The 26,913-nt window shown below is 40.2% G+C and overlaps 3 protein-coding genes across 4 annotated transcripts in view; 2 read left to right on the forward strand and 1 right to left on the reverse strand.

Moving 5' to 3' along the window:
- The window catches only part of LOC137273001 (adhesion G protein-coupled receptor L4-like), a 32,093-nt gene extending 29,917 nt beyond the window's left edge, over positions 1 to 2,176 (reverse strand). Inside the window, exon 1 of one of the 2 annotated variants that reach the window (XM_067805441.1) lies at positions 2,099 to 2,176. The gene's annotated coding sequence lies outside the window, so the exon portion shown is untranslated. Of the gene's footprint in view, positions 1 to 1,980; positions 2,073 to 2,098 lie in introns of those variants that run through there. The other variant, XM_067805439.1, reaches the window with a different exon arrangement.
- Positions 2,177 to 4,825: 2,649 nt separating this feature from the next.
- Positions 4,826 to 9,371, forward strand: LOC137273002 (polyprenol reductase-like). The gene is made up of 5 exons (XM_067805442.1): positions 4,826 to 5,013; positions 6,161 to 6,306; positions 6,680 to 6,883; positions 7,401 to 7,517; positions 8,154 to 9,371. The coding sequence occupies exons 1-5, from the start codon at positions 4,832 to 4,834 to the stop codon at positions 8,411 to 8,413; spliced, it is 909 nt and encodes a 302-aa protein (XP_067661543.1). The 5' UTR covers positions 4,826 to 4,831; the 3' UTR covers positions 8,414 to 9,371.
- Positions 9,372 to 16,638: 7,267 nt separating this feature from the next.
- The window catches only part of LOC137272101 (gamma-aminobutyric acid receptor subunit alpha-6-like), a 112,864-nt gene continuing 102,589 nt past the window's right edge, over positions 16,639 to 26,913 (forward strand). The window contains exon 1 of the mRNA XM_067804462.1: positions 16,639 to 16,940. Coding sequence (XP_067660563.1) covers positions 16,639 to 16,940 — 302 coding nt within the window. The remainder of the gene's footprint in view (positions 16,941 to 26,913) is intronic.

The raw sequence follows: 26,913 nt of genomic DNA on the forward strand, positions 1-26,913 counted from the left end.
ACTCTTGGTATCTATTTGATAGCAATTCACATGCTTAGGATAAACCAGGGATAGGATGAATAGGATAAGGGATGTCCTGTTACGGAGTTTTACGGCGGACACACACACACACACACACACACACACACACACACACACACAAATACACACACAAACACACAAACACACAGACACACAGACACAGAGGCATATCTATCTGTCTATATATATATAACACAAATACGTTCGATAGATAGACAGATAGATAGATAGATAGATACACAAGAGGTACACAGTTTCAATAGCTCCTCTACCTCGATACGGATTCACTTGTTCACCTATTGTGTATACTGAAGTGGAAGTATCAGCTCTCTCCTCACACGCGATGTCAGTGTTATACACTTCACATTTCCAGCAATAGATTCACTTATTCACAGAATATTTACATGGTCTTCAACTAACAAAGACCTCCCTCTCCATTTCACGTGTACACGAATGCTTATGAACTCACTAATCTATTGTCCGCGTTGTAATGTGGCTTGGGGTCGACTAGTTTCCGCAGACAGATTCACTAGGTTTTAGTTTACATACAGGGTTAGGACTGTTAGTTATCATAGTCTGAGTCGGTGAATGAAGGTTTGAACTAGACGCAGGTATGCTGTCCCGCGGCGAACATGAAACCATGGGTATACGATAGTGTTCCTGCATGGCAAATATTTGAACATGTAATAAACTATCTACAGCTGTTATGTTATTAAGTAAAAGAAAAGTAAACCGAATCAAGTAACAAAATCAAGTTTCTTTGTATTACAAAAATGTACGATTCGTACTTTTATATGGTCGGTGAAATCGCTGATTTCGAGAAACCCTTCAAGATTGCGCAATCTTGCTCATGGCGCATTTTCCACATGTGTATGATACCTGAGACCGGCTGGAAATGGGAGGGGTAATTTAAAACAGATAAAACCAACAGTTATAAGCAGCCACACTATTACATGTTTATCGCTTTGGGATTCTCACACCACTCTGGAGCTGACACATGCATATGTGTGTTTTTTTATTCGAGTGTGTGTGTGTAATGCAAGGTTATGCACTTTGTAGTATTTATTTAATGTTTTTAGATGTAACTCGCAAGTGGAAACAAATAATGACACAACCAAATATGGGTGGCTACTGTGTACACAGCTAGTGTCATGACAAGGCACTGTGTATTACCCACGGTTTGTGTCAGTGTATTAAATCTGTATCCAACCTACGATGAGAATCAGACCATTTCTAGTAGTGCGAGGATTACGTGTGAGTGAGTGAGTTTAGTTTTACGCCGCACTCAGCAATATTCCAGCTATATGGCGGCGGTCTGTAAATAATCGAGTCTGGACCAGACAATCAAGTGATCAACAACATGAGCATCGATCTGCGCAATTGGGAACCGATGACATGTGTCAACCAAGTCAGCGAGTCTGACCACCCGATCCCGTTAGTCGCCTCTTACGACAAGCATAGTCGCCTTTTATGGCAAGAATGGGTTGCTGAAGGCCTATTCTACCCCGGGACCTTCACGGATCACGCGAGGATTACGAATTAATGTCAGTATAATGCATGTATTTCATAGACACAATAAAAATCGTATGTATGTATGTATGTATGTATGTATGTATGTATGTATGTATGTATGTATGTGTGTGTGTGTGTGTGTGCGTGCGTGCGTGCGTTTGTGTGTAGGTGCGTGCGTGCGTGCGTGCATGTGCGCGCCGGCGAGCCATTAGGATGTATGTAACATAAAGATTTCACAAATCTGAGTCACTCTATAGTCATTAGAAAAGTACTTTCTAACTACTTCTATAAAACGTAGACTCATTAGAGGACAGAACGTTTAGGATTGCGCACAGTAGTGCCATGTCTTTAGTGTAAAACAACCTGTTTAGCTATGGCCACACATTCGATGACGGGTAAATATCATTTGTTGTTTTTTTAACAATAGCGCGAGCGCGTGAAACCTACCTGTCCTAAGAGGTTGTGCCCCCCGTCATTCATCACCTGCTACTCCCATAGTCCATGAATGTTTAAGACAGTGTTCACATGAAGAGTGCGTCGTGCATCACCTGGGATACCTACCTACCTTATGTCAATGTTTTCCTTTCACCCGCCGCACCGGCGGTATGCCCTTGTGTTGTGTTGTTTCCGAGTCTTACTCTTGCATTATCTTACATCGGAACTCTTTCCCAAACTCTCCCATCTCTCGACATCGAATGAGAGTCACCATAGCAACTCGAAAACCTTATTAACTAAGGTTGATGAATGTGTGTGGTTTGTCAACAAAGGGAGGCAAACACTGACGGAAATACCGTTTGCCTTTTAAAAAATACCTGGATAATGTCCACGTAGCTCCACAAAATCCGTCTTCAGAAGGGGGACAATTGTTAAAGAGAGTGTATATATCCTACATGTACACGTGAGATTAAATTCACAACGCTAAGTGTGATATAAAGGGAGTTAACTGCTGTTGTAGGACAACAATCTGTCCCCCATACTGAGAAGACGGTGCGCAATTTATAATTACAAGGGTAACTACAGTAGTTTCTCCTCAGTCGAGCGTTCTTTCAAGAACATATTTACCTTCGTGGGTTCACAGACGAATACGATTCTGTAAAACTTTCGCAATAATGAGAGCCTTATCTAGAATCACAAACATCGCCATGTGTCTTGAACAAATCGTAATTTAATTGAAAAGAAAACCACCGTTAAGGCCATAGCTGAATGTTGTCACGATATTAGTGTCTGTTCTGTTGGCGAGGAAATATGCCGAAGGCGGAGAGGTTTTATTTTGTGATACCTGTGCAGAAAGTCTGCATGGTTCAAGAAAAAAATATGGATGAAAGCGTTAACGACAAGAAAATACAGTTTAGTTTTGTGAATACAGGTTCTACAACTCCAATGTAAATGTGAAGACCACGTTTCGACTTACATCTTAAGATGTTGGAGAGTGATTGAGTGGAGGTATTTTGAACGCCCAGTGACTAATGCGGCAACTGCAACACGACTGCTTGCGCGCAATACAGCAATGACCACCTCTTGTTACAACTCATTCCTACTTTTTGACCAACATATAAAAGAAGCGAGGGTTCCACGCGAACTTGATTTGTAAGGAAAAACAGAAGTAATTTGGGTCATTGAGCTCACCGTCTTGAAAAAATGATCAGTGCAGATCGTGTGTTCAAACCGACGATCATAGGATTCTTACATGCCAAAGGGGAGCAACTCTGCAAAGCAAGTTGCACAGTGTTATACAAATAGGCCATACTGTAGCAACACCCCCACTGATACCATTATATAACCGTGTTTCGTAATTTTATCTATTGCTAGTAATTGCATTGAATTTCCTTATTCTGATTCCACCCATTTAAGAGACAGAAACTACAGGTATATTCTCCTCATGACAATATCCAGCTTCAGGTAAACCTCTGACGTTCAGTTAAGCATAAACGTCTCCGAATGACAGTACTGTTATATACAACAACACCTGCCACAGGATGGTTAATTTTCACAAAAATATGAAATAAATATCTAATTTGCAAGTCATATTCATTATTCTCGCGCTCTCACAACAGGTACTCTCGGGGAACAGGTGCTCTGACGTGGGCTCATTATTTTGAATGAACACACATATGTGGATGACATGCATTTTATATACAAAATTTAAGTGCATAACTTGATCACAATCATGTAATGTAGTTTAGTTTATCATGTTGCCTCATATCTAAATATCATTACAAAGTTTGTATCAGAGAGGTGTTTTTCCTGAACGGATTATAGCTGAGAAGAGTTTAAAACCAATATGCGACAGCACTGTAAAGGTTCGATGATAGATCCCACTTTGTTGTGGCAACATAACGCTCTAGCTGTAACAACATGGCCGGAATAGTTAAAATATTACTGAAAAAAAATCTAACGATAATACTCACGAAACTTGCTTCAGTTTAGACTTTAGCACCAGTGTTCAGTATGACCCGTAAGTACCCTTCAGAATTATAATAATAACTTATATTGCTAATAAAAACATGCGTCCGTGTGTAACAGAACCTAAAATGATTAAAAACAAACAAAAATTGCTGTGACAGGTAGAACATTTCCGACCCACCAGAGAGAGAGAGAGAGAGAGAGAGAGAGAGAGAGAGAGAGAGAGAGAGAGAGAGAGAGAGAGAGAGAGAGAGAGAGAGAGAGAGAGAGAGAGAGAGAGAGAGAGAGGAGGGGGGAGAGACTGACTGACTGACTTGGCTGACTTACAAACTCAGCATGAAATTATTAAATACATCAGGGCCTACGCAAGTATATATACCAGTTGGCATGTTGGCATGTTGGCATGTCAATATTACATTGTCTGCGTGGCTCATTTTATCGTATGCTATTATTACATCATTTCACAACTATTCGTTGTTGACTTTATTGCACTTAAAAAATGATAAAATAGATAAAAAATAGATATATGTAACATACCATCAATATGCTTACTCGGTGTATTTCATCTATATCGCATTCAAGAATACAAATGAACGGACGACGCGACAAGGTGTCTATTATGTGGCATGATGTGACGCGGAGTCTCTACGTGAGCCGTGGTGACTCGAATGAGAACAATAAATAATTCGTGAGAATCAAAATTTGTTTTAAGTAGAATTGTTATGCATGTCCCTAAATCTATGTCAGGAGATGACATCTACAATATTTAGAATAATTCGGATATCTTTCAAAAGATGGTTCAAGAGCGTTTCTTGTGCTTCTTGGCCACAGAACGACTAGTCTTCCGTATTCGTTTGGACCAATCATATTCAAGCGCAGGTGCGGGGTTTTCAAAATGGCGGTGTCTGTAGGAAGTGGACTCTGGATTGCATTGACATTAGCCGTTGTCATTTTATATTTCCTGGTTTTCTATGTTTTCCCACAAGTTGAAATGCTTGCTAGGTTATACCTGATAGGAAAACTTCGAGAAAAGGAGAGCAAATCGAAAATCCTCAGTCTTTTCGACGTTCCCAAACGGTAAGGCTCTCGGTGGATATTATGAAACTGTAACATCTGATATTCAGTATGCTAGTGTAACTGTCAGTATGTTCTTACTAAAGAGTTTTAAGGGGCCTTTGTGCGTACCATCAAATGTATTGTCAAGCTGCTGTGTTATTGAACTAAAAGGATATATGCTAATTATGTACAGGACAGTTCAAACTGCAAATTGAGTTAAATTGGTCGTACAAATGCAACAAACTGCAAGCACTAACCAGTCATTGCTGTAGGGGGAGCCGCCATAGGATGTGTTCGCTACCCAGGCAGAAAAGACAGAAAGGCTAACCCAAATCTAACCCTAACCTAACTCTGAGTATTAGAGGAAAGAACAAACATGGTAAAATAGTCACAAAATAAACATATTCTGTGATCGCACTCCAGAGCGAATGAATGTAAAGTAGAAACTCAAATTTAGTATGTTTGTGCAATTGTAAATTGCCTCAGCTGTATGAAATGTGAGTTGTTCTGGGCGCCATTTTGCCTATTTAGACACTGGATACACTGCCATATCAACTTATATTCCACTTACAGCATGGTGTGAGACTCCTAAAGATTTTAGCCAGACCACAGAGCTGGTTAGATGTAAAACTTGCCATGACCAAAACTTACCTGCCTACAAAATAACTTCATATATACGTCTAAATGTGTCTAAATTCTAACCTGAACATGGAGTCTGGTGAATTTGAGAACAGTCTGAGTTGAAAATAACCCATCCTGGACGTTTGGGCAGTCAGGTATTTCAAGAGCTGCTTAAAGACGTGTTTTGAGTTTCAGATTATTAGAACATATCTGGAGTACCATGATTTCAGAAATATGACTGTGCAATTAGGACTTGGATGGAATGTTAGCTGAGACAGAAGGTTTAAAAGGTTACTTTTAATATTTAACTGGGATGTAATGTATTTTTCAAATGCAGTATGTCCTAAACCACTTTGTCAGTATATTATCATTTCATGAACACAGTTCTGTAACAGTAATGTCAGTTGTGTTGATTAAAATTCATTTATGTTGGAGTGTAGCTATCGAGTATTCCCAAGTTTGAAGCTGACAGGTAGGTTTGTAAAATTAAGTATACTTAGGTACTGTCTTGGTACAAAATGATACATATCAGCAAAGCTTGTTTCAGATGGTTCACCCACTTCTATGTAGTTGGCATCATTGTGAACACTTCCCTGATTGTACTGCTTGTGAGAGTAGTGGTGTTCCGTGTTCCCTTCCCACAACCAGTGCAGAACATCTTTAACACTCTGTGGGCACCCAACTATACACCAGGTGAGAAATGCAGGGGAGGCAACTCAGTTTGTTGAATGCGTGTTTGAGGTGATAGTACATATTCAGATTGATTAGAATCCTAGGGTTTTACAAATAATCAGTGCAAACACTCAGTTGGCTATCAAAAATGTGACAAAGGTCATATATGCCAAAACAACAGATGGCAACTTACTTCTTGAAATCAAGACGATGAACTGTTAGTATGAAAAAAAATCACATAAACCAAGCAGTGAATGGGTACAAGGTGGGATGACATGGATGCAGTGATGCATTGACTTGATAACAATAATGTATAGCAATGCTTGTTCAATTTGTGGATAGTATCTGATGCATTACAGACTCATTGTTAAGTTGTTTTTGCTGTTTTTTGCAGAGGGGGTGTCAGGAACAGCTGTTGTGATTGTGTTGGTGATGGAGGAGTTGCAGGTGTTGCGGCGGTGTTACGAGTGTGTTTATGTTAGCGTGTTCTCGGACAGCAGGATCAGTGTTGTACATTACATCATGGGAATACTGCTGTATCTCACCTTTGGCAGCTGCATTCTTGCATCATCCGATTTTAACAACTTCAAACTGACAGGTCTCTTCATCTTCTTAGCTGCCTCAATCGTGCCATATACACAGTATGATCAAAATAAAAATAATTCCTGGTAATTCGATATATCCCTTGAGCCTATTTAACCTTCAGGTTTCTGACAGCTGTCATAACCTCCATTAGCATTTAACCTTCAGGTTTCTGACAGCTGTCGTAACCTCCATTAGCATTTAACCTTCAGGTTTCTGACAGCTGTCGTAACCTCCATTAGCATTTAACCTTCAGGTTTCTGACAGCTGTCGTAACCTCCATTAGCATTTAACCTTCAGGTTTCTGACAGCTGTCATAACCTCCATTAGCATTTAACCTTCAGGTTTCTGACAGCTGTCATAACCTCCATTAGCATTTAAGAGCTACTCCTAAATTTGTAACAGTTTTTATTATGTTAGAAAGACAGCATCTTTCATGATGGCATGTTTTACCAGATTTATTTATTCATTATTGACTGTGACCAGTGAAGTTGCAAAGTATTCATGTATTGTGTTGTATCTGGATGTTTCAGGTGTTGGTCAGATGGACCTGGTGTACATCGTGACCGGCTGCTTCCTCTTCTTCCTGGCATCACTGTTGCAGCATCAGACACTACAAATCCTGTCTAAACTCAGGAAAAGCTACACTGGTGAGATGAAAGCTGTGTGCATAGGATTATTAACTAAGACTCAGTAAGAGCTTTAACCAGGCTAAATTAGGGACTTTTTAAAAATATATTTCCAAAGTTTTGAGGTAATTTAGCGTTGAATTATTATTTTGTGTTGAATACAATAATGCTAAACTTGGCGACCATTGATAATTAATCACTTGGTGGGTAGGGGTGGGAGTTGATGATGATTTTTATTAGAGAAGCATGTACAATGTGGATAACCCCTCTAACATTTATGTACAAAGTGACACCACCATCTCTTCTTTCACCACCACCACCTAGCTCAAGATGGAAGTGGTGTTATGAATTCTAAAAGAATGTGATATTGTGGAAATTTTTCCATTTTTTTGGTTAAAAGAATAGATAAATATTACACAGGATGACTGAAGATAAAATTCATCAGAACATCTCATAGTTTTGCAGAATCACAAATTCATGCTTACAAGGACTGAAGAGTTATTTCCCTTAGACAGAAATAAGTGGAATAAAATCCTTCTGATATACATTAAGCTTTGGGTCTTTGAAAGTTTCTGCCTATTTAAGGTGAATTATTGCCTTTGTAGTTTTCTTTTAATTAAAGACATTATTAGTATTACTCCTTCCTCTTCCGTGCAGGAGTTGTAGAGAATCGACAGCACCTGCTGCCCAATGGTTTACTGTTTGAGTATGTGTCCTGCCCTCACTTCTTCTGTGAGATCCTCATCTACCTGGCCATGAACATTATTGTCCAGTTCCAGCATCAGGCCTGCCTCAACATTGGCATCTTCGTCCTTGTCAACCAGGTGATCATGTCCCTCATGACTCATGACTGGTACCGCAAAAACTTCCGCATGTTTCCAAAGGACAGAAAAGCTGTCTTTCCTTATCTTTTGTAAACCCAAACCTTGTGGTTCTTCAGAACATGTTTTTAAAGTTATATTTTGTACACTATATATATAATATATATTTATATATATGTCACATTTGGATCATAATTCTCAAATATGTAATGTTTCAATGATGCTCATGTCCATCCACAATTATCCTGTGTATCACATCTTCATTTTGTTATAGTTAGTACCCTACACGCATCATGTAGCTTTAGTTCCAGAAGTGTAGCACCATTTGTCTTATCACTTAGAAAAGAGCTTCTTTTGCTCATGAGGAGGCCCAGTTGTCCAACAACACTGCAGTGTGCTGTACCTAAAGACTGTCACTCAAACAGTTGAAAGTCAGCTGTACCACTGCTCATTCAGTTCTCTTTAAACACTAGTTTGTAAGTTTGGCTTTGAATTAAAGAGTATTTTTTTGTGAAAGCATAATCTTTTAGAGTTGACACTGCTTCTTAACTTCTCTTAAGATTATTATTCTTAGGTAAAGTAGAATTCCAATTTACTTGTCAAGAATGAATGAAAGGGTAGTGTTGTTTGTTTTGATTGTTTTTCAGTTCCTACTAAAATGTTGTACGCTTTCATTACACTAGAGACCAGCTGCATCAAGTTACCTATTTCTTACCTATTTTAGAGTCTGAAAAAACTGTAACTTCATTTAGACATGTTCCTAGTAATAAGATATGTAAGCAGTATATTTGGTATCTGTTGTCTTGACACACTGACATAGGTAGAGCGGTAAGTAGCTATTCATGGAATATGCTGCAAATGCATTTCTGTGTTGTCACCTTGTCAAGTGAGTGTCTTGGTTGCCATTTGTTTAACCCCATGCTGCTATGTTTGTAGTTCAATATGACTGATTCTTAATTCGTTAAAGTTTAAGAAACAGCTTTTGTCTTATTTCCAGACTATTTTCTTTCAGTGCTTGCTGTTGTGTGAAACCGATATAGCTGAATTCAATGATTCTTAGGGTTGAAAGTTATTCATAAATTGAAAACTGAATTTGTATATAATTTGTATACATATTCGCTTTAGGAATATTTGAAGGAATGTTTATGTGAAATTATGTTGATGTCCATCAGATATAAATGTTTACTTTACAATCACTAAAACACTGAATCTATGATAGTTATCTATTGTTGACATCTTACAGCAGTCCATCTTGTCAGTAAACCAATCATATCAATATCAGTGAAGATATGCACACACGCACGCACATACACAGTTGATGTAATATTTTTGTCTATAATGTCACCAGTCTTTGTGCAGTGGAATCACTTGAAATGTTTAGGTATTTCCATATTTGTCTTACTTCAGCATGTTTGAATATATGCTATTTGTATATGTTGACCAATATGCATGAGCATGATTTCTTGCCATTATATTTATTGTCATTATCTTTTTGTATCATTCTAGTTTGTAATAAACCCCATTAAACATTTCTTTTGGTCACTGGTGTGGGTTCTAATCAACATAGCGTTGATCCCTCAGTGGTCAGAACCCCTACATATGCTTGTGTGCCTCGGTTAGAATGATTAAATTGTATCACGCTGGGTTTGGCCCAGACCTGCTTAATACAAATAAACTGATCCAGTGCTGGGCGTGCCGTTGACTGGACCAGTGTGTCTGTCCACTGAGGCAATGCACAGTGTACTGCTGCTGACTGGACCAATGTGTCTGTCCACTGAGGCAATGCATGGTGTACTGCTGTTGACTGGACCTGCCGGTGTGGCTACTGAGGCAGTTCGTAGTATACTGTTTTTGACTGGACCAGTGTGCCTGCTTACTGAAACATATCCATAAAAGTACAGAGCTTTAGCGGCCAATGGTGGAGTATCTTAGTAGCATCAAGTACAGGAAGAAATCGCATGTAACGATGTGATGATCAAGAGTAGACATTTCAGACTCTGGGTTTGCCATCACCTCTCTAGCGGTAAACGTCTTTAACACGTCTTTTCTTCACAAAATAGGGTCAGAGTGGCCTGGTACCAGGTATTCTCAGGCACCATACAGAGTTAGGTCTTTTGGGTATCTATAATTCGCCTCCCGCAGCCCATGCTTGTTCTAAGAGGGCTACCAGTCAATATAACCGTGAAGATTCGGGTCAGAATTCGTCTTCAGCGACTAACATGAGTCGTCAGGCTTACTGACCTGAGCGACACGTCATCGTTTTCCCATTGCATAAATCGATGCACTTGCTCTCACGCACTTGATACACGGCCAGGACTCAATTTATTTACAGACCACTGTCGTGTTACAGACCGCTGGAATGTTGCTCTGTGCGGCAGTAACAGCAAGCAAACAAAACACGAATGCTATATTCGTTGGTTCGAATCCCAAGTTCGTGATGGTCATGGTTCTCTGCTGGTTGAAACCATACCCACTTTCGGGGTTGAAACCATACCCGGTAACGCCTGGGTCGTGCATCACCTCGGGGTTCCTTACCCCACTGGTAAGACATATCGTGGTATATCTCAAATACTGTTAGCAGCTGTATGGAACACGTCACACTCACTCCTGTCACATCCTGGTTACTAAGAACGGTGCAATCTCCAAAATCCCGTTAACCATATGCGTCGCGACTAGTTTCATATACATGATACAACATTTTGCATTGTTGCTCGAGAAACCACAAACTAAATCACAGACTGAGAGTTCAGGTTGTGACCAGCCCTCCAAGAACGATAGAGCAATAATAAACTATCAAAAAGGAAACTTCACAAAATGTAATTTTTAAAAATAATGAATATTTTTTCTCTGATGATACATCTGTGTATCCGAAATGGGATCTTTCGACTTTAGAAAAACGTTAGCAAAACCCACTCAAACCCATCCAGTCATAGTGCAAATGACGTTAGTGCCAAAATCAAGAATGTTTCTTTTTTGACCCAGTGTACATGCCCTCCAGATCAGTATGATAACCAAGCATACCCATGTGAGCACGTTTTCGGAGCGCTTCGGAATCCTTAGCAGCATTTCATTAGCAAGCCCGACATGAAGGCGAAGTGTCATGCTTAACCTGTGGACATAATTTTATTCTTGGCAGTATGAATTAAAGATTACTAATTAGATTAACAAATCATTATTTGGAATCGCGATCGAAAATATGAACAGGCGATATGAGCTTGTTTTCAACATCCATAATAAAAGATAGACTGAGCAGTTTTAATGTTGTTCCTGGCGACTTGATAGTACTGAGTAATATTGCAGCTATATATTGTGCTGCCTCTAGATAATCCCGCCTGCGATAGACAATCCAGTGATTAATAGTATCCCACCTCGTTGGGGGTACGTAGACATCAACCGTTGTCCCCTAGTTCGACTGCCCGATCCAGGTAGTTCCAAGTGGTTATTTGGTATCTAGGAATATCAAATGGCTGTGAAAACTAAGCCCGATGTGAAGGTCGTAGATATTTATGACTTTCCCGAAAACGACTCCCGGGCATGATTCTAGAACCTGTAAAGATCCATGTTAGTATACCCCAGCAACCCTTGCTCGTCGTAGGAAGCGACTAAGGAGATCGGAGGGTCAGGTTAGCTGACTTGTTAGCACATGTCATCTATCGTATCCGAACTGCATAGATCGATGCTCAAGGTGTTGAACACGGGAATGTATAATTACAGATCACTGCTATATAGCTGGGATATTGCTGAGTGCTGTGTTAAACAGCAACCAATCGATCAGAAACTATCAACTAACCAATCAATCAGTTAGTCAACCAAGCAAACCCGGTTCGTCTGAGTGGTGCAACCATGCAGCGATTGTTCAGTGCCTTATAGTGAAACAACTGCTTCGTACCGTGAATTGTTAACTAGCATCTTCTGCAGAATGGATGGGTTTGTTCCCAGACAGCTCTGACCTATGCTCATACTGCCGATGGTTTACCTGCCACAGATTTAATCCCCGTGTAAAGCCATTCTCATACATCGTCCTCTTCAGAGTAAACCCCACTGATCACATAAAGTTGGCAGTATGGTGCTCTTACAATGGATTGCAGAGAAAACAACAAGAAACCAGTGGAAAACATTCACTACAACGTCTACTATTTCAGTTATTTAGGAAATAATGTCACTGGCTTAAGTAAGTTTTGAGTCAGATTATTACACAAATCACGTCGACTCTCCCATCTGACTTTAATTCATGTCGTTACAATAGCTGTAGTAATCTCAACAACGTTACAGGAAGATGATATGTTTGATTAAGTAACCCAGCCTTGGAAACCAGCAGCAGGATGTACGGCAGGCCAAGACGACAGATGGACTCCTACTCTAAGCAGATCTGGCGGCTGATAGCTGCTCAGTATTGAACTATTCTCCTCGCTCCTTGTAACAGACCCAGTGGAATCGAACCGGAATAGGATTGGAATTAATAACGCCACGAACCACCTGTATAACATTGGGTGGTTTGTGCTATGCATGAAACTGGTTTGTTCGGAATGATATTTTTTCAGCCTTTCTGTTTCCCAACTATGACTGAATGAAACCAGACAAGCCGGGGGTGTATCCTGTTGATGCGGACGCTGCAGGAATGCGTAATGGAGCCAGGTTGGTGTCTTGTCTGTTGCGCTACATTGTGGGCTGGTGAATTCATTTATTCATAACAGAACTACGTTTCCATGTACAGACTTCCGTGTTCCCATGCAATGATGTTTTGTTATGTCGGGACTAGTTTCCTTTCAGTGTTATTGCTGAATGACCGTCGTGTTAGGTTGGACTTGTCGGTTGATCTAATCACAACACACGACTATGGCGTGAGTGTTGATAGTATGCTGTTTAAAGCCGCAATCAGATACGTCCGTCTGAATCACAGATTTCCGTCAAACGTCGATATGAACTCGTGGTGAGCACCGTCCAACATGATCGTAAAGACACGACGCGTGTTTCACAAGGTCTCAGTCTAATGGATTATCGAACGTAGTCCCCTGGTCCACTGTGACGTCATTTATTTGTACGCAATTAAGAATATAGTCTCATTGTTACAGCAGGAGCACATACTTGCACATCGGCATCGCAGTGGGATAACGCTTCAGTACCGGCTTTAGTCCCAGCCAGTACGCGAACGAAAGTACGAACGTATTCGTCGCTTTACAAGTACTTGTTCGTGAAACCCCATGTTTCCTCACCCTTTTCAGCATGGGAGGCACTGACTTTAAGAACACCGTGGAATATACTCCCTTTGCTGTTTCACTATGTCGGCAATCATGTCGTTTCAGAGATTCTCTACAAGACTTGATGGGCGAGTCTACAGTATCCAGACTAACGGCAGCAGTGCCACATGGATGTCTGTAGGCTGAGACTCTCAACCATCCCTGAATTCTGGTTAACGTCACGTGACGGCCACATGCTCTGTTTCACCTCTGGAAATGCTTTTTCTGAACATCTTTAAATATGGAGCAATTAGATAGAACGTTGGTTCCACCCAAATCTATACACTATCACCTCAAGGTGGAACGACCGTCAATACGCTGCTAGTAATCGTTTTAGAAAAAAAACACCACATGAGCCTTTAATCTTTGTCCAGCAAAGCACCAAAGCACTGCCGCCATGTTTTCTTTATACTACCGTCGGGGCTGCTTTCAAGCATCGGGTCGGTATTGTCACCATCAGGAATTCTGGCTGTCGTTTTTACCAAAGGGATATTTTACCACCCACCACGAATCGTTCAATCTGCTTTTCAAACCCATTTTGCATGATTGAAGCGAGTGGCCAGAAGCAATGGTGTCTTTTGAAGTCATGTTTTTAAACCTTACATCCGTATCCGTTACACTGACCATGTCGCATGTGATAGAAACAAGGTGCCACGTGTTGATAGTCTCGCTACGTAACTGTGTCATTGTTCTAGCCCTAACGAACATTGACTAACAAACAATTAACAATTGATCCAAAGGGATTTTCAAAATGATTTGCGACAGGTTAATTATTTGTTGAGCTATCAGCTCGGAGATCGGTTCCACAATGGCACCGGGTTGCGTGCCCAGGGAGCCATACAGATACCGGAATTAATAAGCTGGATTAATAGATGGGTATCAATTTCGTAACGTATCTTGAAAACGATTCAGAAATTGATTTGTTTTGGCAGACAGATTTTCTATTTATTTTGTTGTATCCGAAAAAGTTAATTCAACGCAAATGATAAGACTGTATATATATATTTTTATTGAAATAGGTTGTTAGACACGCATCATTAGACAAAGGAAGAATGTTGACCTTCACTTTGATGAATGGATAAATACAGCGATTTTGCAAATTTTGCGGAAAAGAAAGTAATGCAAGGTTTGGGTACGATTTTAATGTGGTTTTAAACGACGGAAGGCGCAAAGTAGTGTTAAGGACTGGGGGTTGACGATTGTGCGCCAGGGAGCACTTAGCGACAATGGACCGACAAGATGCACCAGTGATTGTCTTAAAAAAAGGACAATAGTGGATGATGCGTACGTAAAATGCAATACCATTGCTTGAATACTTGCGAGCGAGAGCAAATAATTAGCGAGAGAAAATCACTGTAACTGTAAGCATGATGTATAATGTAAATGATGCAGGTAGGTAAGACGCAATCCCATCTGACGGAACTGATCAACCCATCTACTGAGGAAGACCAACGTGAGACAGTGGTTTCCGATCGTCCACCACAGGCAGCGTTACTGGAGATATAGTTAAGATATGGTGCTGCAGCTGAACATTAAGACGACGCTATTGCATGGAAGTAGCATAACTCAATCTTAAATGTTTAAACAATCCTGTCACTACATATGGTCGACATGATTGACATGATACGTTATTTAGACTAATAGATGATAGACTTACCACTGTATATTTGTCTTTCTGTCGTTGATGGACTTACCGTATACTCGCCCGTATCGGATGACATGTTGTTGTATACTCGACTTGATAGACACGAGTATACACCTCACTGTTATATTCTAATTTGTTCTGTCAATTGCCATATTTACTTACTGGTTTTGTTGGTTATTAAACACAACACTCAATAATATTAATTCCAGCTATATAAACTCGAGCCTGGACAAGACAATCCAGTGATTGACACCATGACCATCGCTCTACGCAGTTGGGGTATTATGTGTCATCCAAGCCAGTGAGTCTGACCATTCGCCTGTTACGGCAAGCAAAGGGCCAGTTATAACCCGGATCTTCACGGTTATATTTACTGGTAGTCTGATGTCGTTGCGCGTCTGCATCATCATGGTTCCAGTGGTACTCCGGAATCTCGGCGTCCTTGGACTTAAACAGTTCATCGCAATATTGATTTCTTCTGGCCACGCTGACAGCGATAGGGACGAGTGACCGGACATGAAGTGAATGTGCAGAGTTACTAAGCAGACAACGATCATATTTATGAGGAATTCATGACGGGTAAAACGCCGCGATTATCAAGAGACGCCATGTGGTTCAGGGGCTTCAAGGGAAATAGGAAAACTGATGTAGGAATTGCCGTAATTGACCACTGCTGTTTTATGTTTATCTTTTAGTGAAATAAATAACAGGTAATAGGAAAATTATGAAGTACATTCACATGGAAAAATAGTTTTTTTATCAGAAAAAACTGTGTGGTACTAGTATGTGAAGTAAGTGTGAAATATATCCAGCACAAGTGTGTTCATTTCACAAAAGTTCCAAAGGTTTCAAAAGTTGTTAGCCCAGACCAAAAACTATCATGCTGCGGATTGTCAAACAGGGTCTCCTTTCACGAAGAGACCGTTACTAAGGTTAACTTTACCTCTCATTCTTTAACATTCCACTAAGGTTATCTTAGTGACTTACGATTGCCTTACTGCTTTGTGAAAGGAGGCCCATGTCTTATTTCATACACCGAGGGGACTTCCTTCGAAACATAGTATTGTGAGACGTGAATAACCGTGTACTATACAGCCAAGGGATATTGAGGATTTTTGTAAGAAACTCGTCCTGTAGATGAACAGTTTTTGTTTAGCATCCAATTCGTTGTAGCCTTTATGTGTATTGTTGTTCTGATGTATTGTATGTGGTTATATCCGTGAGACTGCAGTTAATCCAAAATATGGTCTCAAGAACATGAAGCCCCGCGAAGATCCGGCTTCCCAGCTCGTCCCGTGAGGAGACAGGTGACTTCTTGGTGGTGCTCCGTAACATGGTGATTCATGTCATCCTGTCACGGCTTAGATCAACGCGTGTGATGTCAACCATTGGATTGTGTGGCCAGACACGGTTATGCAGATCGCAGTCACGTAGGTCGAATGTTCCAGAGTGCAGCGTTAAACCAACGACCGAACGACAAGAACGAATACCCACCACCTCCCGAAAAGATACCAGCGTTTTCACCCCTTCCAAACCAAGAGGAGACGGATAGCCATCGACCGAACGACAAGAACGAATACCCACCACCTCCCGAAAAGATACCAGCATTTTCACCCCTTCCAAACCAAGAGGAGACTGATAGCCAACGACCGAACGACAAGAACGAATACCCACCACCTCCCGAAAAGATACCAGCGTTTTCACCCCTTCCAAACCAAGAGGAGACTGATAGCCAACGACCGTACGACAAGAACGAATCCCATAGGAATACGAATACCCATTCAGACATTGTACCCTGCTTGCATGTGAGGTGTTGATTATAATACCCGGAAGAATTGTATTCTTGCTGCGTGTCAACACCAGTTATGTGACAGTAACGCTAAGACACCGTTCTCCGGATATTAGTAAAGATGTATTCGTTGTCTGTCAGTTTCTCGGTCTCTCGGTTCATCTGTGTAGGTTTATGTTCCCCGAGGAAGAGGGAACATTAGTTAACAGAACCTATGTGACCGCTGGACCAGTTAGAATATACTGCAAGCGTTCAGCTAGGCTTGCAGGCATAAAAAACAAACGTGTCTTGAAACCATCTCTCAGAATAGCGAAAAGGAGAAACCAGTTTATTGTTTTGATCCCGCCCAGATTGAATCAACACAGATTCAGTAATATGATACTTTGTTCGACCCTGTAGCTTGGGTTGATCAAGACAAAGCCGGGAGCATTTCTTGATGGCAACAGCACTTAATCAATCCTGGTGGAATATCTCTCACAGACTGTTGTGTCATCCTAAAGGTTTCACCGGGAAGCACTGACGTTCTTACATGAGGTTTAGGACATAATGATTCTATTTGCTCCGGGGACAATAAGTAACACTGAAGGTTCATCAGTCCATAGGATGGACCTGTTCATAGCTTACAGTAGACCCCGAGGTGCATAGCTTGCGGGAAACCCTGAAGGACAGCGGTCAACTAAGGATATTTTTTCTACTCTGTCCACGGTGCAAACCACAGTCACTATCACAGGATAACACGCACTCGCCAGTATTTTGTTGTGGTATGTAATGAAATTGGCAGTGGGTCCTTTTTGTCAAAGCGCTTTCACTCTTACTTTGTAAAAACACTTCACTTTTTTCTTTAAAGAAAATTGCTGTTACGTTGATCAGACACCAAGAGCAAATTTCTCTGAAATAGTTAGGTCACAAAGTGACTGGCCATTATCGTCCTGTTTAAGAGTGATGTCAGTGGCTTACATCAAAGGACTGTGAATATTTGCAGAACAGTTTCAGAAGTAATTCACTTTCAACGTTCATTCTACTGTTGTCCAATATTAGCAGCGGTTGTCTTTGTTAGACAGAATTTGTGAAGAATAAAAACTAATTCAAAAAGCAATTAGCCCGATCATTCCATATTTATCACACGAGTTAAACTTAATGTTATCGATAACACAATTGGGATTGCATACAAGACAGCTGTAAATGATACACTATTCTGTACAAGATGCATAAATAAAAGAACCATACGATTTCTTTTTAAAGCATAATCAATTTCATATTCAGTTACAACTGTATACAAGTCGTCAGTAAGACGACTACCGGCATTTGGTGACAACAAGTCATCAGTCAGACGACTACCACCATCTGGTGACAACAAGTCGTCAGTAAGACGACTCAATGCATAATACTGCAATCGATGTTCGCGACATTTAAAAGAATCTTACTTCTAGTTCAATTCAATACATGGGCAAAATAACACTTTACGATTTTAGAAAATAATTTGTTCTGTTCCTGAAAGAGCTGAAAAAATAATTTCTAGAATCTACCATGACAATGTAAGCATTTATTAAGGCAAGAATAACTACTTGTGGTCGTGTTCCTTAGACACAACTTTGGTTGCCATGACAATGGAGTCTCGATGAGAGAGACACACCACATCCGTTTTCGTTTTCCTTCACAGAAATGAGTCAGTTGAGTATATTTACTACACGGTCTGGTCCTTTAGTTGAAATGTTTTAGTAAAGTCACAAAGAAGGACTATTTATTGTCAAGGAATTAAAACATCACTCTTACAATCAATCCAAAAAAGTTACCTTGTGAAAATGTCGTTTACTGTCTCCACTTTCCCTCATCGAATGTCGTCAATATATTTTCATTTCTTCACAAGGGATCAAGTCAAAACACTCGTGTAAAGCTTCCAAGCACCAGGCAAATCAAACAATTCTTCGGACCATCCCACAAAATACTATAGAAGAAGAATCCAATTCAATATTTTGATCCTGTCCAGATTGAATCAACAAGCCTGATGCAAGAATATGATGGTGTGTTCGATTCACAATGACAATCGTGAAGCGTCAAGTGTGCAGATGTTCAAAGTATATCTGTTGAGCTTGAGCATGTGATATATAGGACAGGTATATGCATATTGTCTACTTTCACCGGTACTTCGCCTGGTATACAACTACGTTTGAAGACATGGTGATATGCGTATATGGATGTCTTCAACGCGTGTATTATATACAGTTGTTGACATCGCCGATGACAGCGACATAACTGACATTTTCCAAAGCACCTTTTGAGATCACTCGTTCTCTCAGATATTTTATGTGCAGTGGGAAGCTGTAAATAGTTCGTATTAGTTGCGATGGCAGAAAATATTGAAGAAAGGGTTTCTGGATGGTTATGCATTTGGCGAGGGTATAACAGCTGAGATGCTTGGTTTAAGGTATAGCAAGTAAAAACAAAGTGGTACTCGTGACGTTGTAGGTTGTCAACCAGTCCTCTAAAACATTCATCAACCGCGGAGTGACTCAGGGAATGTGTACATGCAGACTGTTGGAGCAAGTGCACTACAGTGTGCCCAGAACCAGTCTGCACATCCACATCCAGACGGCATTGCAGACAGATAGGTCTCTCACGGTGACAGGTCTAGCAGAAGAAATACCCATTCATATATTGCCGCCCCCTCCGCCCCCTCTTTTACAATTTTCGTCCAGTGGATTCTGTTTCCACAATATACGAGACCGGTTATTCCCTGCCCATCAGGTAATATATTCAATATCACATCACTCCAGCAGTCACCCCCATATGCGGAGAGTGGTCTTTGGTTGACTATATGTTGTCTACGATATTATCACTGTGAATCACGAGGCAGTGTAGATTATGCTCAGTGATTGATACTGACAGTGTGTTGTTGTTGTCTCAATAATCGTGTGTACATCTAACTCTGCGCTTCGTAAGGTTTCGACCAACGGATGACAGACCACGAAAATCTAAACAAACCTGACGTGTCATAGATTAAGGATGGAGAAAGATCTCTCTGATAAAGGACAGCTTCTCTGACGTGCGGACAGATAGACTGCCGCGAAGGCAAATAAAGCAAAGTGTGTTGGAAGTTGTTGTCTAATTATACTCATGCCACTGTCCGCGGTCAGTTGCAACTACAATGACTCTTGTCACTGTCCGACTGGCACATGGCTGACCTTTTGGCTCAATACATATATATTTGTTGCGTCATGACACATTCAACGTTTCTCGACAACAGAAATTAAGGTATACATTATATGCCTAATTGCTAGCGTTTATTGGGTGTTTATTGTTATTATAAGACATTTGTCTTGGAAAACATACTCACCCGATAACCACAATGTGACAATCAGACAATGAATATTGACATTCATATACGACCTTGGCATTTGTGACACTTGTCGGCAAGAGCCTGATTTATGTATAAACAGAAAAATCAGTGTTAAGATAAGTGATAAAATGTTAAGCTGAGCAAATACAATGATGAATTCAAGTTAATGGTTTACCTCATACACGCGGCCACACCAGCCACGCCAAGGACGGCTTCTATCTAACCGACGAGGGGGCAGGTTATTGGTAGTTAGACACCCATGCTCTGCTACATGTATTCGTAAGTGGCTTCTGTGATCAGGTGGCACCGTCAACACTTTGGCGACAAATTTCTTCACCAAACAGTTCCTTGTACTTGTTGGTGCACTGTTCAAGCGATGCAACACAGATATATTGCCAGATTCACTGGTATGATCTCATAACTGGTACAACTGTTTAAACGAAAAGTTTGGCGCTAACCGTGTACCTGTCTAATTTGAAAGAATCACAAAATAGGCAGATAAAGAGCGAGTGGGGGTAGAGGTAGGGGCGCACCCTCTTTTGCCCTGAAAGTTTATTAAAAGGCCGTAGAAACTGAAACTCTCGTGATGAATTGTGCACCCCCACGTTCTCAAGTGCGCGCAGGGCCCTTTCTCAAGCATCTGTATCCGCCCCAGCATACACAGTAGACAGTTTCATTGTGTGTTCAAACGGTTAAGTAAAACTGATACCTGATGGAACAACAGCTTAAAATCTTTTTCTGTCGAATCGCTGTCTGATGAATCATGAATAATTAATCATCATAACGTCATTAGATCGATTGTCCGCATTTCTATGCATGTAGAAATGAGAAGACCGATCATAAAAGTATAAGCGATGTCGGTGAATAACAATGAAAAACAGAAGAAACTACGACTGCTTGAGTATCGAAACAATCGTCAGCTGAAAAGCAAAGAAGGTGATTAAGGGTTTCACAGAAACCAAATATGTAATTTTGTTTATTTGTTGTTAATTCCCTACTCTGCAATGTTCCAGCTACATGACGACGGTCAGTAAATAATCGATTCTGGACCCGGCAATCAATTTGTTGACATCATGAGTATCGATCTGCGTAACTGAGATACGATACCACGTTAACTAAAGTCAGTGAGATACAGACAAACTTTATAGATAACAGCTTCTTGATGTCGTGAGTGTCACTTAGAATACAGATTCTTGAACCATTGTCAGGCTTGATCATACAACAAAGGAATACGACAACTGTACACTAGTCATCATCGAAAGGGACATAAGATGACATTATACAAATGATTTTATTGGACTTATCCAAAAGGCCATGTTTGTTGACCCGAGGCTGTATAGGCTATCATTTACCATGGAGTCCTCTACACATTTGTGTCGTACCATGGATGGAACTCTGAGACCAAACCACAAGCATGGTTAGTGCTTTCGAAAAAAGAGATCGAGCTATGCCATGTCGCTCAAGATGTCGTGTTTGTGCTAAGGTCATCAAGTAACGCTGTGTTGGACCGACTCGTGTAATCTATTGCATAACGTATACATTTACATTGTGATGCAAAATCTCTCTTTGACGGTTTACCAATCGGAAGTGATAGACTCAGCAATCAACGTCTTATGTTTGATCCTCAAAGCCAGCATTTTATTGCACAGATCTACACACATCAGTGACGGTTGTATGATCTTGGCGCAGTCAGATTTGTTAGGCTTATTATCATAGCTACGCTGTGTGTATCTGTTCTCTAGATAGCTGCACGGTCAGATTGTTGATTTGCCGACACATACGTCTAACACTAGAAATTCACCTTTGAATAGTGCAAGAAAAATCTCTGACAAACAGTTCTACCAGTCATCGGTTAAATAGTGTTGCCATCAAGAAACACTCAAGACTTTGTGGTAATCAAGACAAACAAAAGGATCGAACACAGCATTATATTCTTGCATCAGGCTTGTTGATTCAATCTAGACAGGATCAAAATATTGAATTGGATTCTTCTTCTACAGTATCTTGTGGGATGGTCCAAAGACTTGTTTGATTTGCTTGGTGCTTGGAAGCTTTACACGAGTGTTTTGACTTGATCCCTTGTGAAGAAATGAAAATATATTGACGACATTCGATGAGGGAAACTGGAGACAGTATACGACGCGATTCGTAGAGCCTATAGTGTGGAACATTTTCACAAGGTTACCTTTGCGGATTGATTGTAAGAGTGTTGTTTTAGTTTCTAGACAGTAAATAGTCCATCTTTGTGACTTTACTAAAACATTTGAACTAAAGGACCAGACCGTGTAGTAAATATACTTAATTGACTCATTTCTGTGAAAAACCTGAGAAGGACGAGATGTGTCTCTCTCATCGAGACTCCATTGTCATGGCAACCATGACTAGTTGTATTTAAGCGAGTCCGTGTCAAGTGGTTATGCTTGCTTGAACTGATGGATGAATATATCATAGGCTGCTGATATGTGGGAGGTATAGTAGAAGCTTCCACAAACGTTATCGTAGGAACATTGCTGGGGGGAAATCTGGTATTCAAATTTAAGAACCTTATTTATGTTTTCTGTTCGATTTTATAACACATGCAGACTTGATTACATAATGCCATATAGAAAGTGGTCAGATGTAACATATGTAATATTTCAGATTACTATGTGGAAGTCACGGTGGCTGAGCGGGTTAGGTGGCTGACTTTGTGTGCTGGCGAATAGGTGCCTGATGGGACTCAACCCATCAAAAATACTAGAATCTGAACTTGTGCAATCCCCAACATAACATATATGTTATATGCAGATTTGTTTTTCCAAACTGCGGTTCTTGTTTTGTAATGGGGTTTTCTTTTCTGAATCATTGATTTTTATTTGATGTCATTATACAAATGTTACATCAGTGTTTCTATTATTGATTCAACTTGTGCAAAATAGAGTTGTTAGACCTAGACCTTTGCTTTAAAGGTTAACGGAGGTAGTTTTGAACAATCTCACTTGCCTAAGGCGGACCACATGTATCGCATATGCTTCGTTGTGGGGCAGGACTGAAGTCTTAGAAACTCTAAGGAGCCAAGCTGCCAAACACTGTCACTCATCCAAGAACCCTTGCACCCAGTGTTGCTTAACGTCACCTGCACATTTGTGAACTGCTCTATGACCAGTCACCATCACATATAGAACTCGATCAAGAAGTGGCAACGTGTTGTTGGAGCTTTGTTGTTGACTAGAGCTTGTTCCTGCGGTCGATTAAAACTGGATTGATGGCAACCGGTATCGACTATGATATCTCCCAGGGTCTATTGGTTATACGCTATTATATCTACTTTCACCACCGTGATCCACGAGGGATCGTTCTGTCTATAGATCCTCCTATAATGCTGTAATGATCAGCACAACAATCTGTAGCGATGGCATGCTGAGGGTTCCTGTGGGGTCTTGACCACCCACGACATGACGTCTCTCGGAAAATAGTGAACTGTCAAACTTGTTTATGCTAATTAGCAAAACTTCTGGAACATACTTACTCTACACTACACACCGTCTACACTATGTGTCCATGAGGCAGCTTGTAAGATCTGAAGTGTAAGTCTACTCTGCTTACTACAGACAAACTCCATATGGCACCCAATGTCGTACCTAACACTTGAATTTCTTCTAATGTTATCATACGATATATTCCAGTACTTACAACCATCTGAATGGGAACAACGCTTGTCAAACATGTTCATAACAAGATATTACAGTTTTCTTGGAACTGTATCCCCTATTGTAGATCGATGCTGTTGATCACTGTATTGTCTGGTCCAGACTCGATTATTTACAGACCGTCGCCAAACAGAGCTGAAAGGGGCGTTAAACAGTATCAAACCAGCCATGTGCCAACTTCAAACTAGTGATGTAAGTAGGAAAGTTTACATAATATATGGCTAGTCAGTTCTTAGTGGGTAAGGGTACAGCCAAATAGTTAAGGCTACAGCCAAAGCAGATGGTTTTTGTAAGTTGGAAGCGTCTGTATTACTATCTTATCCTTGCCGGTTACTGTCAATGACGTGCCCACATGTTACATATGTTCATAACACAACGACCTGGTTGTATTTATGAATATTACCGAAAACGTCAGTCTGAAATTCTGACAAAATATTCTTTGAATGTTATTTACTTTCTACATAGGAATCTTCCAAGCAGCAATTTACGTCAGTCAGCATGTATCAGCTTTGACCATAGTTTCCGATTGAATATTAAAGTGGTTGCACTGGGTGACCGCTAGAGTTCATCGTTAGACATCGAGGAAACATTACCAGCATTCGTTTCGTTCCAGATTGGTGTATTCTGATGTCGAGAATGTTTCGGGAATAGTTTCACTGGGCTTGAAAATATTACACCTTTTCATACTCTAGTTTTAGCAATAGGATTAATACCGGTCATGTGAGGGTCAGAAGTATGTAGAGAGTTCGTGGCTGTAGAAAGTTTTCACAAGCTCGAAATGAAAATATACCCTCGCAAGTACTTCATGCCTACATGTAAGTCATCTTGGCATTTACTTTCAGAACCCATTTTGCTATGAATGGATGAATTAAAATTGAGATAACGCACTCCTGAAGTGTCCATGTAGCCTCTGGGCTCCGTTCATTTTTTGTGTATGAAAGAATATGATAGTTAATAATCGCTTTGATTTTGGAAAACATTCAAAGCAGTTTCGTTGGATATTCGAAGATTTTGCTCGAAACTTTGTCCTTCCAATTTGAAACGTAATCAAGTAAACATCTTGAACACGGATTTCATTGGTTCTAACGGTCAGCGTATGGTTTATCTTATCTGTTATGACTAAGATGACCAAAGCGAACTCTTCTTGATTATAATTTTATAAATCTTGTATGTTTATTAATGTTCGTTGGGGTTTCGGAAATAACTTCAGTTGCTGAAGTATCAAAGCACCAACATCAAACAATTCCAATAGTTTTGTGTGTTTCTGCAGCTCTGCTAGTATCAGTCAATCAATCAATCAGTCTTTATTTCAGTACTTAGAAAGCCGCAGGCCTGTAGTGCCTTTAGAGTTTACATGAGTAGACAGAAGTCATTCTTAAATTCTTTTCTGTAACAACACTTTTTCTTAATTAGTCTCATAGCTAAGTAGATGTACATTGCCAGATTCTGTAATAGTGATGTGGTAGTATCTCTTAATAGTGGAAGTAATGTTCTTACACTTGGGTGCTCATAAAAATATGGTTTTAGGTAGCTTATTGTTAGAGTCGTATAAGCAGCACAGATTAGAAGCAAATGTTGTTCATCTTCAACAGTATTCATATTATCAACTGACATATTCGTTTTCTCTTTGTATACCTGTATCCCTGCCAGTTTCAATAAATAATGCATGGGAAGAGCAACGGAAACGAGAGGCAGAAACATTTTACGTCGATTTTCGCTAAATAGTCTTCAAAAGGTATATCCAACTTCCATTGATTATAGTGTAAGCATATTGTGCATAGAAGTAGCGATTTCGACCAATATTCATTCTTTGTGTAAACGATATGATAAAGTTTGTGTGTAACTGAACACTGTGATCGCTCTGAGTGGTAATGGAGCTGATTCTCCTGGAGAAGTTTGATAGTTCTGGAGAAGAAGGAAGTGTCTCATTTATTTGTTTTCTGTGTTCTGTTTCCTACCGTCGCTTATTCCATCGAAATGTTCCTTTCAATGCCAAGCAGTCACGACAGCACCTTGACTGTATGCAACAAAGGCATATTTCTTAACCCCTCCCATGACCTTTCGTCGTTTTTCACTATACAACTGTCTTTCCTCTGCTGAAGCTTAAGGCTGCGCCCGGCCTTCCCCCATATCCTTCTAACATTGGTTTTGCATGCCTCTGTTGTGAAACTTCACCCCTCTCTTTGTAGCATATTGTAGTAGCTGAAAACGGAGACATCTGGATTGCAAATATGGCATTTTCTGACAAAATGATTTCTACGACAAATGTTTCCCATCATAAATGCTTCAATGTCATGAAGTAACATCTATTTCACGCAAAACTATTTGCTTTTTCGTGTCGTAAACTGAAAATAGATTTCTTTTGGAAAGTAGCTCAAGCAAATTTCTTGCCTGTGTAATGTTGTGTATAAACAGTGATGCAAGGTACAGTTACGTATATATCATCCAGTTGGTATGCTCGATTCAGTCTGAGTTGACAGTGAGCACTTTCGACGATGTTTTTCTCAGGATTCAGGAAGGAAAACACAGTAAACCCCTCAAACAGTATTGTTTCCGACCGTGCCCGTTTCCTGGATGCCGTTGTACAAACGCCGTAGTTTCTTTGGTGGGCGTAGCTAGCTGCTTTACTTTGACTTACGACAAATGTGGCACTAGGGTTATTTTCTTCAACGTACGTTACTTGGCTCAATACAGTCGCCGAGTCGCTGCTTTGATCACCATAAAAAATGCATTATCACTGAATAACACATTCTTGTTTGTTTCTTTTTAGCCACTGTCAAACATAGGGTGTACATTTATCGCAATCACTTACCTAAAGTTAATAGGATAATTCTGATGAAAGGAGACGTTATGTTTATGATAAATTATACGTTTATTAGGTTAATTCAGTACATTTAAA

Source organism: Haliotis asinina, chromosome 2 (assembly GCF_037392515.1).
Source record: "Haliotis asinina isolate JCU_RB_2024 chromosome 2, JCU_Hal_asi_v2, whole genome shotgun sequence".
Taxonomy (NCBI): Eukaryota; Metazoa; Mollusca; class Gastropoda; order Lepetellida; family Haliotidae; genus Haliotis; species Haliotis asinina.

Bases quoted from the DNA above. Each gene is read 5' to 3' on its own strand.
- LOC137273002 (XM_067805442.1), top strand. From the start codon at position 4,832: ATGGCGGTGTCTGTAGGAAGTGGACTCTGGATTGCATTGACATTAGCC. The intron at 5,014-6,160 runs GTAAGGCTCTCG...AGCTTGTTTCAG, and splicing joins CTTTTCGACGTTCCCAAACG to ATGGTTCACCCACTTCTATG. The intron at 7,518-8,153 runs GTGAGATGAAAG...TCTTCCGTGCAG, and splicing joins ACTCAGGAAAAGCTACACTG to GAGTTGTAGAGAATCGACAG.